This window comes from Pistacia vera, unplaced genomic scaffold (genome assembly GCF_008641045.1).
Source record: "Pistacia vera cultivar Batoury unplaced genomic scaffold, PisVer_v2 Contig767, whole genome shotgun sequence".
Taxonomy (NCBI): domain Eukaryota; kingdom Viridiplantae; phylum Streptophyta; class Magnoliopsida; order Sapindales; family Anacardiaceae; genus Pistacia; species Pistacia vera.
The window spans coordinates 181,534-199,291 of record NW_022196631.1 but is presented as its reverse complement, the minus strand read 5'-3'; the positions used below and the strand labels follow the sequence as shown (position 1 = coordinate 199,291).

Below are 17,758 nucleotides of genomic sequence, written 5' to 3'. Positions count from 1 at the left end.
TTTATTTCCAATAATTTCCCTTTCGAAGTTCATGGTGATTTAACTTCTTGTGGATGAGCAACAAACAAGGAGTAACAAATAATATTATGACTGGTTTTAAAATGCCCAAATTAGTGAATTCAAACAGATTTTACCACGTTTGAGGATGAAAGGGAGAACCCATAAAACAGTAACAATTTTTCAGCATCTGGGTCAGTGACACGTGGTGGAAAATTACACTCTCTTCTTCACTAGCAAAGTCAAAGGACTAACTTAAAAGAAAAGAAAGTTTTTTCTTACAAGGAAAATGGCAAGCCCGAATGAACAAGCTGATGGAGGGAAATTCCCAGCTGCTGATATTCATGGAGAATTGAATCCTGCCCAAAACATGGATGTAAACGTCGATCCTGTATCTTCTCAAATCACTAACTCATTGCAGATCAAGGTATTTCTTTATTTGTAACTCAATTTTGTTCTTAAAATATTTATGACCCTCATTTTTGTTTTATGTATTTTTGTTGTTCTTTGCGACGCTTGGAGAAGAAGCATACTTTTACAGTATCCTGTGTATTGCAGAAAAATGCTGAAGCTGCAGAAAAGAAGAATCAAAATGCAAAGAGAGATGCAATGCAGAAGCTCAAATCAACTATTATAATCTCAGCAGTAATTGTGGCTGTTGCCGGGGCAGCCTTTGCGGTAACTAAGAAATTGAGAGATAAATGAACATTAACATCAACATATCTGCATTAACATTCAGATTGTAGTATTTCTGCATTCTTTGAGTCATTCAATTGCTTCTTCTTTAGTTTCCATCTGTTGGAAGGAAGTAGAACATTTTTTTTTTAATGTTGAACTCGAAATCTCAAAATCTCATAAATAGAAAACTATCGAAGATGCTGAAGAAAATCGATATATATATATATATAAGAAGAAATACAACCACATATCTCTGATCAAAGTTGACTCAGAAATAGTTTTGTTTTCGGCTCTTTATTGAGAATCTTGAACCTTTCTCATCAAAGTTGCGTTGGTCATTAATCAAACTATTTACAATATCTCTGATCTTCCCATTCAATGTCTCATAAACTAAATCTCGAAAGTATTTATTTGAACAACTTGGATAGTTGGAACTCCCTTCCTGGAGACTTGGTAACGATCAAGATAATGGAAAATCTTTAACAGCCTGCGGCCAATAAGATTGTGCTTCTGCCATTGTTTGTTAAGTTGCTTGAGCAAGAAGGCACCTCGCTCGTGTTGCAAGGAAGGGATCACGAATGTTATCTTCCAAGACTTGGCAGTTGTTTTTATATAAAGTGACACTGTAGGGATCCGATTTGGCAGTACAAAGAGCATATGTGACACTCTAATAATCCATGGATGATGACAGACGACTCTGAAGCATTGATAACGCTCGAGTTTATAAATGGCTCCCTAGAAGTGATCCCATCGCTTCTTGTAACCTACCCTTCCATTGCTTTTGCTTTGAAGATTACTGAGAAATTCTTCTGCTGGAAAAGAATCATGATGGAGGAGAGAAAGGAGCAAGATTTATATAGGCAAAGAATGGCAAGGCTACTAGGAATACTAAAGAAAGTGGGTTTACTTAATTAAATACTTTAACTAATCAATTGCCTATTACATAACAGTTTAATTCCATGAATTTGCAAAACACCTTTGAAAGCAAAAATTGCAGACGTCTTTCATTATATCAAATGCTTTACTTACAAGCCCCATGAACAGGAGTTTCTGCTACTAGAAGCAACCAAAAATGTTAACACAGAAAAATAGATGATAATATGAAGAGACAAATTTTGGGATGGTTGCTAAAACAAACTCAATCTTGAGATAAACTCTAACAATTAATAATTTAATTAGTTGCAATTGCTTTGCTTGTTTCCAGAGCATTTTAATAAAAGGTGCTGGTGATAGCGGTGATAATGACAATAATATTAAAAATCAGTTATATTTAAAATCCTTTTCAAGGCATATTCCATAATCAGCAGTCAACCCAGTAGACTTTTATCGAAAAATTGGATTACTTTCATTAATTTTTTTTCTTAAAAAAAAAAAAGAAAAAAGAATGAATGAACTAATAACCAGCTGGTTCCACTATCATGAAAACACTGAATAAGAGGGATAAATGTCAATCAAACTTTAGCAATAGTTAACTCACAAAACTGCTACAGAGGTTCCAGAGAATTTCCAGGTCAAAATCCAAAGCAACACAACTTCGTGATATACTGCACCAATGTATTTACATTGTCATAGGGCGTAAAACATCTTACGACTTCATAACAATATACAAAATGTACCTCAGATGAATGAGTTTTTGTATCCACCATTTGCAAGCTGACAAAGCTGATTGTAGTTATATGTGTCTGCCAACATTTAGAAAAAAAAGAATAAAAGCGTTTTAGAAGTCACAAAAGGAGTTAGTACGCTCAGATTTGATCATTGAACCTTAAGATACAAAAATTCAAAAAAAAAAATTATTAAGTCCAAATAAGTTGAGTTTTCATGGTCAGACCTGGTTGTGAGCAGCGAGCTTGGAATTTTTGAGGGCACACAAGATGAAAATGAAAGGATTTGAGGCATATGGGGGCTTCAAATAAGCAAATCCAATAGAGCAGCACAACACCATTTTATGCTTCCCAACTTTTAACAAAGCTAAACACAGTCATTCCGTAATAGTTCCCAGTTGAATAAGCCCCCAAACTCATACAAGGGGAAATTGAAAGGAAACTCAAGAAGAGGTTGGTTCCATGAATTTGCAAACCCCTCACAAAGCAAAAATTGCTGGCTTCTTTCATTAATTCTATTCACCTACACCTTTTATTAAAATGCTTTACAAGCCCCATTAATAGTAGAGTAGCAGCAAGTGGAAGCAGCCAAAGATAGACATTATGAAGAAACAAATTTAGGGAAGATTACTCCAGGAAATTTTATCTTTAGGTTTTAATAGTGACTACACCCACCAACCAACTAATCTCATTCAGTAAAAGCAAAAATTTATAACTGACAAATTCATGAAAGGTAAAACTAGCTATATCTAGAAAAACATCTGAAGTAGTTCAGTTCTAAGAAATCCAGAAAAAACAATTCTAAATCCAACATTCATGAAAAACCTTTACCATTCTATACCTCAAAATGAAACAAAATATTAACAGATAAAAGGAAAATACACAGTCATGGAAACACCCTAAAAAGAAAAACAAAATAGTATTTCAACGCTGCATCATGTCTAATTCTACAGCCAAAAAAAAAAAAAAAAATTAGACCCTGCATTGGAAAATTTTCCCGTTAACTGCCACAAGAAACCCCGTAAATCTACAAAATAAACCCAAATCTGTCGCACATATCCTCTCAAAACAAAAACCAAATTTGAAAAGTTAAGAGTCCAAATTATAGATAGCAGGAAATAAAACCTATCTTTGTATTCTGCCATGGTAAAACCTATCAAAGTATGCATATGGTTGAACATCATCAAACATTTTTCTTGACATCCTGATAGTTTCCCGAAATTGGCATCCAAATAAATCTTGCTTATATTCACAAATCAGAATAACATAGAAATTTCAAATAGGCTTTAATTTATGCAAAAAATCATATACATACAATACAATTACCATCTTATTTAGCTGTATCCTTATAATAATTATCTCTTCCTTTCAGCCAACCGTAACCGCATTTCAATCAACCTGGCATCAAACTCCCCATCACTAACTGTCAGCATTTTCGACAGCGGAAGCTTTAATCCATGCTCAACCAAAACCCTATACCTGGGCTTAATTTTCTTCTCCAAACTAAATGAAAAATACTGCGGAAACTTCTTGATTTCCTCCAAATCCCCATTCATTTCCTCCGCCAAAAACTCAACTTTCGGCACCAAATTATTCTCCACACTAAACGTCAACAACCCAGGTGATCTTATCACCATATTCTCCACCGCCTCATCCGAAAACCCCAAACTCTTTAAAAATTCAATCTTGGGCTTTAGCGTCCGCTCCACACTGGAAACTAACAACAACGTTGTCTGACAATTAATTCTACGAGTACCCACGAGGCCCAATTCCTTAAGAAACTTAAACGCCGGACGCAATTGGGTTTCGACATCGGTGACCAACAGACGCGGACATCGAGTGATTGACTTGGGAAGATCGCCGGAGGGGATGAGGACTTCGTGGAGGAGGAATTGAATGATTGGTTGAACATCGGAGTGAATGTTGGAGGTGAGGAGTTTGGGGTGCATATCGAGAATGCGGCCGAGCGCGGGGCGTGAGAGACCAAGAGAGAGGAAGTAGTCTTCTAGAGAAATGAGGGAGGCGAGAGGAGTGGAGCGGAAATCAGGGTTTTGGTTGAGGACTTTATGGGGGTTGACGTTCAGGGTCTGAAGGTGGAGAAGTTTCTGGCGGAAGAGGAGGCCGGCGGGTGGTGGTTGTTGGGAGGTTTTGGTTGGGTTTAAGGAAGAGGAAAGAGACGGTAAGGGAGGAGGGAGATGGAGTTTGGTTATCATTTTGTTTACAGTGAAGATGAGATGGAAAGTCTCCTAATCTCGTTTTCACTATATTCTACCGAGTAAATGTTATTTTCATTCCTGAGGTTTGAAGAAAGTATTATTTTGGTCTAGGACTATAAACGAGTCGAACCGAGTCGAGCTTTTGGCTTATCAAGCTCGGCTCATTTACTACTAGGTCAAGCTCGAGCCTGGCGAGCCTAAGAATTGAGACTCGATCTACAGGGTCAAGCTCGAGCCTGGCGAGCCTAAGAATTGAGACTCGAACTCGAGCTCAGTCGAGTTCGAGTCGAGCTCGAGCCGGCTCAAACTCAAGCTCGCGAGCCCCTACCGAGCTCGAGCTCGAGCTCGTTCAAACCACCATTTCTCCAGGTTTGATCGAGCCAATTTCCCTTGTTTTACAACAGTCTTCCTGCGTACAACATTCCATCTTTACATCCAATGTTGAATTAACCATGACAGTTTCGAACTTTACAAAATGCCTATTACTTTACAAAATCAAAAAAAAGTTCCGAATATATACAAATAACATTCCAAGATATGAAAATACAATCCACCAATCAAAATCACTATCCACCAGTAGTCTGCAGTAGGCCTGTCTTCGACCAAAACCACAATTTTCCCCTGGCTGTATAAAATGTTCAATTTAGTAAGTATTTTTTAAGGTAACTATGATAAGAGAAAAATATGTATAATCATGAAACAAAAGCAAAAGGAATCAAACTTTTACCTATGCATGCCTCCTACCACAGCCAAACCATGCACTAAATCCCAAGAACTTACGGGATAGGAAGGTTGATCTCCAACGGTTGATGCTCTTCCTGAAAATGACAAATGAGGAGTAATTGAAGTTTAGTTAGTATAAATATAAAGTAATAATTAAATTTAATAAAAAAAATATTCAATATAAGTATATAACCTACTTTACCTCCTTTCTTCACCCCATTCAAGGTCCTGCTCCAATCACATCCACATAAGAGCATCTCCACCGTGTTGGAAGTCAATGACGATCGGTACGTGTCAATAACCCTACTGTCGAAGCTGAAAGCAGATTCAGAAGCAACCGTAGTGATAGGGATGGCTAATATTTCACGAGCCATGGTAAACAAGATAGGGAACTTTGTTGAATTAGCGGTCCACCACGTCAAAGCATCAAACGCCATAGGGTCCCCGACACATTTATGGCATCCCTCTCCTTGGTAACAATCTAACTCTGATTTCGTTGGCTCAATCGTCTCAACCACATCCAAAAACTGAACAAAATCATCCCAATCATCGGCCCTCTCTGCCGCTGCCACTGCCTCCGACCCCTCACCAATAACCTCAATTCCATCCCCTGTAGATGCAGAAGCGCGAGCAGCAGTTAATGCTTTACTGGCATCAACATACTCCCTATATACCTCATACAAGACATCTCAAACAACATCAATATTTGCTAGCGCTTCACGTTCAGGATACATCTTAGGGAACACCCATTGAATTACCCCCATCTTCAGTCTGGGGTCCAAAATAGCAGCCACACAAATCAATAGATTACATTCTCCCCAATATTTGTCAAACTTTTCTTTCATTTTCCAAATCATGGACTGTATAAACTCATCTTCATCCTGACTCTTACTATCCAACATAATTTTGATTGTACAAACTTGTTTTAGAAACAAGTTTGATGTCGGATAATCACTCCCCGATATGAGATTCGATGCACCACTAAACACCTTCAAAATTGAACAAATTTTCAACTTTGTCCCAATCCTCCTCCTTGGGACAATAATGATAACTCAAATCCCTCTCCTTCAAACAAGGAAAAACACGTCTAAATTTCATTGCCGTTGACAACATATCATATGTTGAATTCCACCGCGTTTTGCAATCAAGAATAAGCTTGCAAAATGGTAATCACTGCTGCTGAACAATCTGAAAACACCTTTAGTCTACTCTCCGATGAATTGATATATGCCACGCTATCACGGATATCCTCAATAATGTGTCTAATCTGATAAAGACCATCTTGAACAACCAGGTTCAAGATGTGTGCACAACACCTCACATGAAACATCTTGCCCCCACATAAGAGTTTCCCCGTAACATGGAAATTATCTTTCAACACTTTTACTGCAACATCATTGCTGGAAGCATTATCCACCGAGATCGTGCGGACCTTAGCTTCAATTCCCCACTCCATCAAACACTTGAAAATTGCATCAGCAATGGCAACACCAGAACAGGGAGGGGGGAAATGAATAAAGTTCAACTCCCATCTATTAAACTTCCAATTATCATCAATACAATGCCCAATCAAGACCATGTATTCCATCCTCTGGTTGCTTGAATGCCATAGATCTGTGGTCAGACTTATCTTCCTAACACCCTTCAATAGGGTCAGCAACTTCTGCCTCTCATTTTCAAACACTCTCATACAATCATTCTTACAAGTATTACGGGATATCAGAGTCTATTGAGGAATCCCGTACTTTATCATGTTGTTCAACCCCTCTTCCTCTACAATAGAAAACGGATGCTCATCCATCAACACCCAATGTGCAATAAGCTCCCTCATCTTCAACATATCGAGTTGGCCTCATAGAGTAGGCAGGATAGCAGAGCCATCCTGAGAACTAGAAAAGAGGGGAATTTATTTGTTGTTGCCTCAAGTTAGTTGTTCTCTTCGCACACCTTTTTAAATGTCTATTGAATTGTGTTGTGCTTCCAGTGGCAGTCGTTTTCAGCTTTGTTTTACAATGAATGCACTATCCCTTCCTTGTACCACCAAGGAGAACCACCTTGCTAAATTCTAACCACACAGCTGATGTCTTCGCTCTCTTCTTCCTCTGTAGTGGACTGTCATTGTCCTCTACATTTTTAGGGCTACTCACACTTTGCTCTGTACCACCTGTGCTTGCATAAATGTTATGCCGATCGACTGCTCTTACCGTAACACAATCGTCGACGTCATCCAATGTATGGGTGCTTGAAGAACTGTCTCCCAAGGCCATACCTACAATTGAAAAATAAGACACCATTACAGAGCAATCTTGATTATTGGATTGTAAACTAATAACCATTCAAACGTGTAAGGGAATTTTAGGGCCAAGCTGATTAATGAGGAAAGCAGGATGATTCATTTTCAAAATTCAACTGCATGATACAGATGCACCAAGGCACTTTATTATCAAATGTAATATGCATCACCTATTCTTACAGAAATCTCAAAAAATCAATCTGCTGAAAGCTAAAGAGAGATAAAGCACAAGTTTTGGTCAACCAAAATTGAAACATCATCTCAGATTAACCAAATTGAAACAATCAATCTGCTGTGGGCAACATTGCAGATGAAAACTCGACAATGCTTCAATCCTATGTAAAAATATACTTTCAAATTCATCAGGTGGTAACCATATTTATACAATTCATTGTTCTCCTAAATGCTTACCATTCATTAGTGTTGGTAGTTAAAAATGGATGACTTGTGAGAGTTCTTAATAGGACAGGCACACATGCACTGTCAAAAACTCTATTATTGTTGTTTCATGTCCACAGCCTGACAGGGCATCAGGTTGCTGAATCCAAATTACATCACATTACATCCGAATTTCAATTCAATTAGAATGACAAAAATTCTTTATCCAAATTACATTTAACTACAGCCATTACATCACATGCTTTTGAAAGACACCTCAGGGATTGTTTTATTTTTTATGCTCACTGGCTTTAACACATGTTATCTATTTCTTCTAATCTTGTCCTGTGCCTTTATGTGTTAGTGGACACTTGAAAATAAACTGAAAATCTTCATAGAGTGAGCAATTAATTACCACCTCAATGAATTCAAATAAAAGTCATAATTTGATTATAGGATCTACTGATCTCTTGGCATGTAGAAACTAAGAGAACTTTTAGCTTAATATAGTTTTCCATTCTTGATGGGTCTGGAGTTTTGAAAGAATGTTATATAACTTCTAGCACACATTGTTTTAACTGATCATTATGCAAATGTGCTTTAAAAGAAATCAATATTCTTCTTGTAGAAAACAGAAAATAGGAAACAATTAAAAAGCAACTTATATCTCAAAGATTACAAGTTACAACAACAACACCATACCTCGTCCTTGCCTAGCAGTTTCACAGTGGTGGCTGGTGCGATTGGGCGATTTCGGGCAGTCGATTTCACGGTGGTGGGCAGTGGGCTGTTGGTTGGTGCAATTTCGCGATTTGGGGGTTTGTGTGACTCTTTTTCCAATTGCCGAGATCGAAGATAGCGACGAAGATGACTGATTTCACGGCGAGGACTGGTGTCTGATTCGCGAGTTAGGATTCTTTGTTTCTGATTTGGGAATTAGGGCAAGTGGGCAACTGAAATTGATTTGGGGATAATCGCGTTATACGATTTTGCACTTTGGGGTGAGGGGGGTAAATGTCATTTTTTTAAAGTTTTTCACTGAAAAATATCAGTTTAATACCTCATGGTTTAAAAACTCACCAAAGCACCCTGCGTAAGTGCACAGTGTATACGCGAGCCAGACCAGGCTCGTGAGCCCACGAGCCGAGCTTCACTATGTTCGAACTTGACTCGGTTAATAAACCAATTCGAGTCGAGCTTCAGACGAGCTCTAGATGAGTCGAGCCGAGCCGGCTCGCGAGCTACTCGACTCGTCTAACAGTCCTATTTTGGTCCAGTAAAATCTGAAAAGGGAAAATCAGTTTTTTATTAGTTGAGGAAAGAGGAAGAAGACAAGAAAAAAATACATAAGTAAAACAAATTAGTTTTAATTTATAATTTTATAAAAGATAAGACTAAGTTAAAGGATAAAAATGTTATTTTACATATGTAATAATGGAAGTTTTAACAGAAATTGATGGAAGGGTAGTATTTAAATATTTTTCAAAACATCAAGGGTAGTTTTAGTGGATGTGTAACAATTCCAAACTCAGAATTAAGTTCAGTTTCTGAAACCAGTGGTGGTAAGCAATTAACCCAATAATATTCAATCCATAATACAACTATTATGAAAATAGGGGTAAACAAGGAAATTGATTGATTTTAGAGGGTTTGTGAAGATTCAACTAACTTTGACTGACAATAGGGGGTCAGGAGCAATTTTCGAATTCCAAAGGGGGTTTTGAGTATAGATATAGTTAGGTGGGTGCGATAATATTTCCAATATTTCCTATTTGGGAGAATATTATAAACTATCCATAATGTTTCCAAATTTGCAGTCGAATGATAATTTTTGCGTCTTTTATCAATAGTCTAACAAAATTTGAAATGTGTAGATGCAAAAATCTACCTTTACGGAAAGGGGGACTGATCCCGTGAGGTTGAGGCCACTGGTAATTTGCTAGACCTACACACATGAAAGGACAAGCGTGAAGCTTCCGGAAAACACCGGGGTGGTGTTTGCCGTAGGCACTCCTACGCTCAAGTCAGCAAGGCTAAAAGAGATTATTTGATAAGAATTAAGGAGATGAAGAATTACCAGGAGTCTTGTCGGAGGCTAGGACTACGGCGGAGGTGTCGGGTTCTCGAGAGCAAGAACTTTAGAAGCAAATAGATGGTTTTAAGTAGTGTCGATTGATTATGGCAGATTCCTCCTTCATGAGAGGGCAGACCTTTGTTTATATAGTGAACCCAATGGGTTGGAATCCTAGTAGGACACTAACTCCTATTTTGGGAGATAATCCCTATCAGGAAAGAAATATGATTTCTTGACTTTATCATGTTAAGTTTAATAGTTTGAGTAAGATTTGGAATCTTAGTAGAAGAGGAAATAGAATGGGATTCTAATTTCCTGTTTATGGACAGTAGTAGGCTAATGGGTTGAAACTCAGTTTAGCTTAACTTATAGGATAGCCCAACTCATAGAGTGGGTAATTCACAAGGTAATTTTAAACGTAGGCCCAATCAGGATTGGGCTGAGGCCTTGGGCCGTGACATGTTTATTTCGTTATTGGGTCTCGTCAGGTTCAAGACGATTTTTTGCCCTAACAGTTAGCCCCCCACTCTCCAAGTTAAAGAGTATCTAGCTTAGAGAGTAGATTTAATCGAATAAGTGCAGACTGAGCGGATTAGTGATAGTAGCTCGTTAGGTCGGATGGACCGTTGTGTGGATTAGGTTGATGACTTGTCGATTTGCGGTGTAAGTCCTTCAATCAGTCTAAGCCGATTGAATGTGTAAATCTATAAATCGGTCTGGGCCGATCGAAGGTGTGAATCAATAAATCGGTTTGGGCTGATTGAAGGTGTAAATCTATAAATCAGTCTGGGCCGATTGAAGGTGTAAACCAATAAATCGGTCTGGGCCGATTGAAAGTATAAATATATAAATAGGTCCGGGCCGATGGAAGGTGTAAATATATAAATCGGTCTGGGTCGACTGAAGGTGTAAAGTCTATAAATCTGTCTGGGCCGATTGAAGGTGTAAAGTCTATAAATTGGTCTAGGCCGATTAAAGGTGTAAAGTCTATAAATTGGTCTGGGTCGATTGAAGGTGTAAAGTCTATAAATCGATCTGGGCCGATTGAAGGTGTAAAGTCTATAAATCAGTCTGGGCTGATTGAAGGTATAAGTCTATAAATCGGTCTGGGCCGATTAAAGGTGTAAAGTCTATAAATTGGTCTGGGCCGATTGAAGGTGTAAAGTCTATAAATCAGTTTGGGCCTATTGAAGGTGTAAAGTCTATAAATCGATCTTGACCGATTGGGCCGATTGAAGGTGTAAGTTTATAAATTGGTCTGGGTCGATTGAAGGTGTAAGTCTATAAATCGATTTTGGTCGATTGAATGTGTTTATTCTATAAATCGGTCTGGTCGATTGAAGGTGTATGCCAAGTGGAGCTTGTATGGAGCTTGTGGTCGAGTCGACGTGACCGACTTGTAGTTGAAAATCAATGTATTGGCCCTTGTGGCCTAGTCGATGTAAACCAGTTGTAGTTGAAAAAATTATAGATACTGAGTACCAAGGCCTTGCCGACATGACTGACTTTGTAGTTTAAAACCTTTGAGGGCTATGTGGCCTAGTCAGGGTGACTGACTTTGTAGTTGAAAACATTTGTTTGAAGCTGGAGCAGTGACATGCATGGCATGCATGTTTTAAGCAAAGAGCCGAATGGAGAGTCAATATGCATGATGTGCATGTGTTATGGACTAAATGAAGAGTGAGCTAAATAGAAAAATGGGCTGCATGTATTTAAGTAATGGGCCGAATAGAGAAAGATTTAACCAAATAAAGTGTTAGTCAAAAGGATATAATGAGACATATCTTCCCCCTTCAAGTGTTGCCACCCATGCTTGCTGAATCAAGTGGAGTATTTGATTTGACTTTTGAGGAGGTGATACGAAAGTACCATTAGTCCACTCGGCAAAGCTCATGCAGCCAGAATGAAGAAGTAGCCTCAACCCTAAATAAAGATGTTCCAAACAGAGGTAGAGTTGTAATGCCACTAGAATGATCACCGTCATTCAGCTCCATATAATCCTCATGTGTATTCTTCTAGAACAAATCGAATAGAAAAGAAAAGACCAAATGGAGAAATAACCAATGGTCATATGGTGTTATTTGTGGCATGCGTGTCAACAAGTTGAATAAGCCAAATGGAGAAACAAAGACCTGAACGGAGAGTAAAATGCATGAGGGCGAATGAATATGTTCGAATCAAATGAAAATGAATGAACCGAACAAGTGGTTGATCTATTCGGCCCTTCCCCCTTGCATGTGAGAACAACTTATGAAATATGAGTTCATTGTGCAGGAGGTGGGAATTGAAAGCTCACTTTTCCAAAAAATTGCCACGTGGCGCTTTTGAACCAAGGTGCATTAAATGTATGAAAAAGTCTTGCAACTTTTGAAGTTTGAAATATTTTCTTATATATATAATTTTGGCATCAAGTCATTTAAAGAAAATGTGTATTTCATTTCTTTGACCCTTCGTCTTCCCCATTCAGTTTCATTTTTCTGGCCATAGGAGTTTTTCAACTTTTTCCTCAACGAATCACGGTAAAGTCTTCTCCTCTCTTCAAACTTCTTATTGTTTTCTACTTTTCCGTATTCTTGAGCGACATCCAAATATTCTGAGGAGTTGAGGTGTTTTTGGATAAAAAAGTTAAAGTTTAGGGGCAGTTTTGTGGCGTTTCTTGATAATTTTCTAGAGAGCGAAAATTGGAATTCTTTTGAAATATAGGTTTTGGATCTGTAACAAATAATTTTGGGTTGGATTTTTTATGAGTTGGGTGAACTTCTGGAAAAAAGACGAATTTCTGTCGTGAAGTAGTTTTACAAATGCTTGGTGCCTTTATTTTTTGAAGGAGCCTGAAGGTGTTTCATGGGTTTTCTCTGTTTTTTCTACAAAGTTTCGTTTTCCAATAGTTCTTGAGGTTTTCTAAACGAATTTGGTGATTTTTGGAGAAGATTAGAATTTTTCTTGGCAAGTTTCTTAGGGAACTTTGACATTTTTCATGGAAGAAGAAAGAGATTGGGAGGCGGCATTCTTCCCTATTTTTCTATGGGTGTATTGACTAGTAGATGATGGATAGTAGACTAGCGCACTAGGCTAGTATCCGACACTCAGTGGAGAACTCGAGTTATAGTCGAGGCTTACCCCAGAATTATATGGATTGCCAGGACTAAATGACAGGCTTGAAGGAGAATAAGATGGAGACGTAGGTGAATATGATGCAGGTGTTGGGCTGTAATTTGGAGATGTAGGACTGTAAGGGCTGGCAGGTGACAATCTTGGGCTGCTTGGTGGATAAGCCAATGATGGACTGTATTTGGTAGACTGAGGACTGTGACTTGGCGAAGTAAGGCTATAGGTTGGTGAAGTGGGGTTGTATGATGGAGATGTGGGGCTATAAGAGGGTGATGTTGGTATAAATAAAAGAGGGAGGTAATCGCGTAAGAGTCGCTTCTATCGTTACATGGGAAACCAATATGGATGGACAAAACTCTGGTGGCATGAACCGAATGACGGAATCTATGCTGACTGATCTAAGTATTATTACAGTTTTGAGTGTTGTATGTATATGATGCCATATGTGCGAAGGTAATGTAAAGAAGAAAGGGCCCACAGCCCGAAGCAGCGTTTGTCTTCTTACGCATTAGATGATCACGTTAGAAAAGGATCAAACAGGTGGGATGATATCTTGAAACTGGGATATGTGGAAGAGCACATGTGATTTTATGTTGGAAGTGCTGGATGAGTGATGAGAAGCGTTGAGACATGGAAATTGGTTTTTTAAAAACTCTAAAACATGTCCAAGGGTTTTTAGAATATGAAATATCTTCCAAAAAGAAATTAAACATATACAAAAAGAGGAGCGATATTCCAACTAACGCGCAAAACAAATTATGAACACGAGAGATGTGTTTTGATGCTTCAAGGTATCATAGTACATGCTGAATAGACATAACATGCATAAAACAAATTATGATATACCGAATAGATATAATATGACATGTGAACAGATAAACCAATGAAGAAAAGTAAAGAAAAAAATTTCTTATCATGATGGAACTTTTCAGATTAATGATGTCAGTCGGAGGGAGTTTCGTGCCTCCTGTCATGTTGCAAGTTATCATTGGAATGACGATTGTCAGAGGCCCCACGGTGGGCACCAGACTGTAGATGCAAAAATCTACCTTTACGGAAAGGGGGACTGATCCCGTGAGGTTGAGGCCACTGACAATCCACTAGACCTGCACACATGAAAAGACAAGAGTGAAGCTTCTGGAAAACACTGGGGTGGTGTTTGCCATAGGCACTCCGACGCTCAAGTCAGCAAGGCTGAAAAAGATTATTTGATAAGAATTAAGGAGATGAAGAATTACTAGGAGTCTTATCGGAGGCTAGGACTACGGTAGAGGCGTCGGGTTCTCGAGAGTAAGAACTTTAGGAGCAAATAGATGGCTTTAAGTAGTGTCGATTGACTATGGCAGATTCCTCCTTTATGAGAGGGCAGACCTTTGTTTATATAGTGAACCCAAGGGGTTGGAATCCTAGTAGGACACTAACTCCTATTTTGAGAGATAATCCCTATCAGGAAAGAAATATGATTTCTTGACTTTATCAGGTTAAGTTTAATAGTTTGAGTAAGATTTGGAATCTTAGTAGAAGAGGAAATAGAATGGGATTCTAATTTCCTGTTTATGGACTGTAGTAGGCTAATGGGCTGAAACCCAGTTTAGCTTAACTTATAGGGTAGCCCAACTCATAGAGCGGGTAGTTCACAAGGTGATTTTAAGCATAGGCCCAATCGAGATTGGGCTGAGGCCTTGGACCGTGACATGTTTATTTCGTTATTGGGCCTCGTCAGGCTCAAGACGATTTTTGGCCATAAATATCACTGATACCCTTTTACCTTATTAAACATACCCTTAAAATTAAAAATTTTATCATTGATATCTCTTTGCCCTAACTTCGTTACATTGTCGTTAGGTTTACAAAACACTTTCATATAAGACCAAAGTCACTTTATCCCAACACGACCAAAGTTATAATTTTATCCATCTAACATTGACGATAACATAATGGAGGTAGGACTAAGGGTTATCAGTGATACAATTTTCAAACTTTTAGATTCAATAATAAAAAGTGAGAAAGCTGATATCCAAACGATAAATTCAAAAACCTTAGGTTAGTCTATGATATTATCCTACTTAATTTTGTGAACCGCTTGGGCGTATTTGTTTTATTATTTTGAGTAGGATTTTAAAAAAAAAAGTTGAGTTAGATAGTTATTATACCATCTCCAACCTATTGCACCAAATTGGTGCAAGTTTTACACCAAATTAGTGTGATTTTTGGTGTGAAACACTATTGCATCTCCAACCCATTGTACCAAATATTACACCAAAAAGAATATTTTTTAGAATATTCTCTTTCTTTTTCTTTTATTGTAATAATCAATAATTAATCTATTTCACTCATTATTTTTGTATATATTAATTAAATATTGTAAATGATATTTTTATTAAACAATAATTACTTTGAAAATTATACTAATTTAATAAAATTAAGCATTTATTTAATCAAATATTAGTTGAATGATTTGGGAGTTGATTTGGGGTGAGCTTTTATTATTGAAGAAAATACTATTCTAGATAAAAAATAATAATTCAAAAAGGTGTATTGTCAATTCAAGTTTTTGAGATTTGTGACTTATTCAAATTGTGGCTTATTCAAAAAGATGTATTGTCAATTCAAGCTTTTGAGATTTGTGGCTTATTCAAAAAGATGCATTTTCTATTCAAGCTTTTGAGATTTGTGGCTTATTTAAAAAGATGTATTGTTCATTCAAGCTTTTGAGATTTGTGGTTTATTCAAAAATATGTATTATCTTTTCAAGCTTTTTCGATTTGTAGCTTCTTTCAAAAGATGTATTGTTCATTCAAGCTCAAAAAGATGTGTTGTTCATTCAAGCTTTCAATTCAAACTTATGTTATAAAAGAGCATACAACACATTAGTTTTGAACACATCTCTTCTATTTCCTCTTAGAAAAAAAAAAAAAAAAGCATATATCTTCTTCATTTGTGTTACAAAATAACTACACAACGAAGTTCTTTGTACACAAATGAAGAAGACATGCATCTATGTCATATTTATCTTGATGTTTCTCAAAACCTGATTTTAGGTATAAACCAATCTAGTGATCAATTCTAGACTCGAGTTGAGTTTGATTACAATAGTTCCAAACCCGTGTTTCTCACTCAGGTTCGTAACAAAAGATGTTTGCATTATTGAATGCAACTGATCTTTAAAGCTATTGGCAAATTGAGGGGACGCGTATGTCAAATTGAAAATATGAATCCAAGTGGTGCTTCTGAGCAAGATATTGTGAGTATTTGTTACATTTAATTAATTTTTTTTTATCTAATTGATTTTAACATTATATGTATATTGTTTTGTAGATGATTCAAGCCAAAATGTTACTAGCACAAGATAAAAGTTACAAGAAACGTTTCAGATTTGATCATGTGTGGCCTATACTTAAGGATATTGAAAAATTTACAGATAATGTTAACGCCGCAGAAGTATTTCAAAGGCAAACCGGTAGGTTTGTATCACAAGAATCAGAGACTCTCACTTCAAAGTCTCCCCAATCGATGTTTAGTTACATGTCGTCATATTCTCTAAACATAAATGGTGAAGATATTGGGGGTAGTTCAGCTCAACGACCCATTGGGGTGAAGAAAGCAAAATTTAAAAGGAAAAATGATAAAAGAAGTTTCAAACAGTTTTGAAACTATTCAACAAGAAAATCGATAGCTCGCTGCTATTTTCAATTGGGGCAACTCAGCTAGGGCACAAAATTATGAAATCCAAATGAAAAAATTGGCTTTGGCAGAATATCAAGAAGATAACAAAATTTTATTCAATGATTTGAATTCCATAACCGATCCAAGCCTACGTGAGTTTTTTCAAAAAGAGCAATCAAGAATTATGCAAAAAAGAGCTCAATAACAAGGTCAAGGATCTCAAAATAACTCTAGTTCTTTCCAATATTTTGATAATCTTAGAGGATCCGGAACTAATCTACAGGAATACTAAATTGTTATTTTAGTTTATGTTGTATTTTCTTTTAATTTTAGTGTTTTTAAATTAGTGTTAATTTTTATTTTGAGTTATTGTAGTTTAATATTTGCATTGAATAAAGTTTTGTTTTTAATTTTTCATCATTTTTTGAATTATATAATTATTATTCTGTTTGAACAGTGCCACGCCAAATTAGTGTTAATTATATAAATAATAATCAAATTAACTTAACTACAAATAACAAAATTTAAATTAAAAAAAATTATTGTTTGAACAGTGCCACGCCAAATTGGTGTGCATGAACAGTGCTACACCAAATTTGGCGTGGCACTGTAGCGGGGCACCAAATTAGTGCAGAAAATGGCGTCGGGTTGAAGTTGAAATTCACGCTATTTTGGTGTTTTTACACCAAAATAACGCTAGGTTGGAGATACCCTTACGAGGTAGGATTTAAAAATTAAAAAACACCCTCTTAAGTTTGTTAATTTCTAAACATCCCTATGATAAAACATTAAAAATTAACAAAACACCCCCACCCACCCATTAAACTTTTTTGTCAATTTAGGAACTTTTTTGAAAAAGTTGAGTTGAGTGGGGTGTTTTTTGTCAATTTTATAAATTTTTTTTTTTTTGTTAGGGTGTTTAGTTAAATTAATAAACTTAGAGGATTTAAAAATAATTCAGTTGAATTTTCAAAATTTTCAGAATATGTATTTAAGAAACAAACACACCCGATCATTG

The 17,758-nt window shown here is 36.9% G+C and overlaps 2 protein-coding genes across 6 annotated transcripts; one reads left to right on the top strand and one right to left on the bottom strand.

Annotated features, from left to right (window-relative positions):
- Positions 1 to 268: 268 nt before the first annotated feature.
- Positions 269 to 710, top strand: LOC116116257. The gene is made up of 2 exons (XM_031402363.1): positions 269 to 424; positions 556 to 710. The coding sequence occupies exons 1-2, from the start codon at positions 287 to 289 to the stop codon at positions 700 to 702; spliced, it is 285 nt and encodes a 94-aa protein (XP_031258223.1). The 5' UTR covers positions 269 to 286; the 3' UTR covers positions 703 to 710.
- A 170-nt stretch (positions 711 to 880) lies between these two features.
- On the bottom strand, positions 881 to 4,592 carry LOC116116256 (transcription termination factor MTEF1, chloroplastic). 5 transcript variants are annotated; one of them, XM_031402361.1, is made up of 4 exons: positions 2,507 to 4,592; positions 2,292 to 2,357; positions 2,153 to 2,219; positions 881 to 1,487 (listed from the first exon to the last, which is right to left on the bottom strand). In XM_031402361.1, exon 1 carries the CDS (start codon positions 4,490 to 4,492, stop codon positions 3,635 to 3,637), a length of 858 nt encoding a protein of 285 aa, XP_031258221.1. In that variant the 5' UTR covers positions 4,493 to 4,592; the 3' UTR covers positions 881 to 1,487; positions 2,153 to 2,219; positions 2,292 to 2,357; positions 2,507 to 3,634. The 5 variants fall into 5 exon arrangements, with proteins under 5 accessions (XP_031258221.1, XP_031258220.1, XP_031258218.1 ...); XM_031402360.1 differs by having other exon boundaries at positions 881 to 1,484; XM_031402358.1 differs by having other exon boundaries at positions 881 to 2,219.
- Positions 4,593 to 17,758: the final 13,166 nt, after the last annotated feature.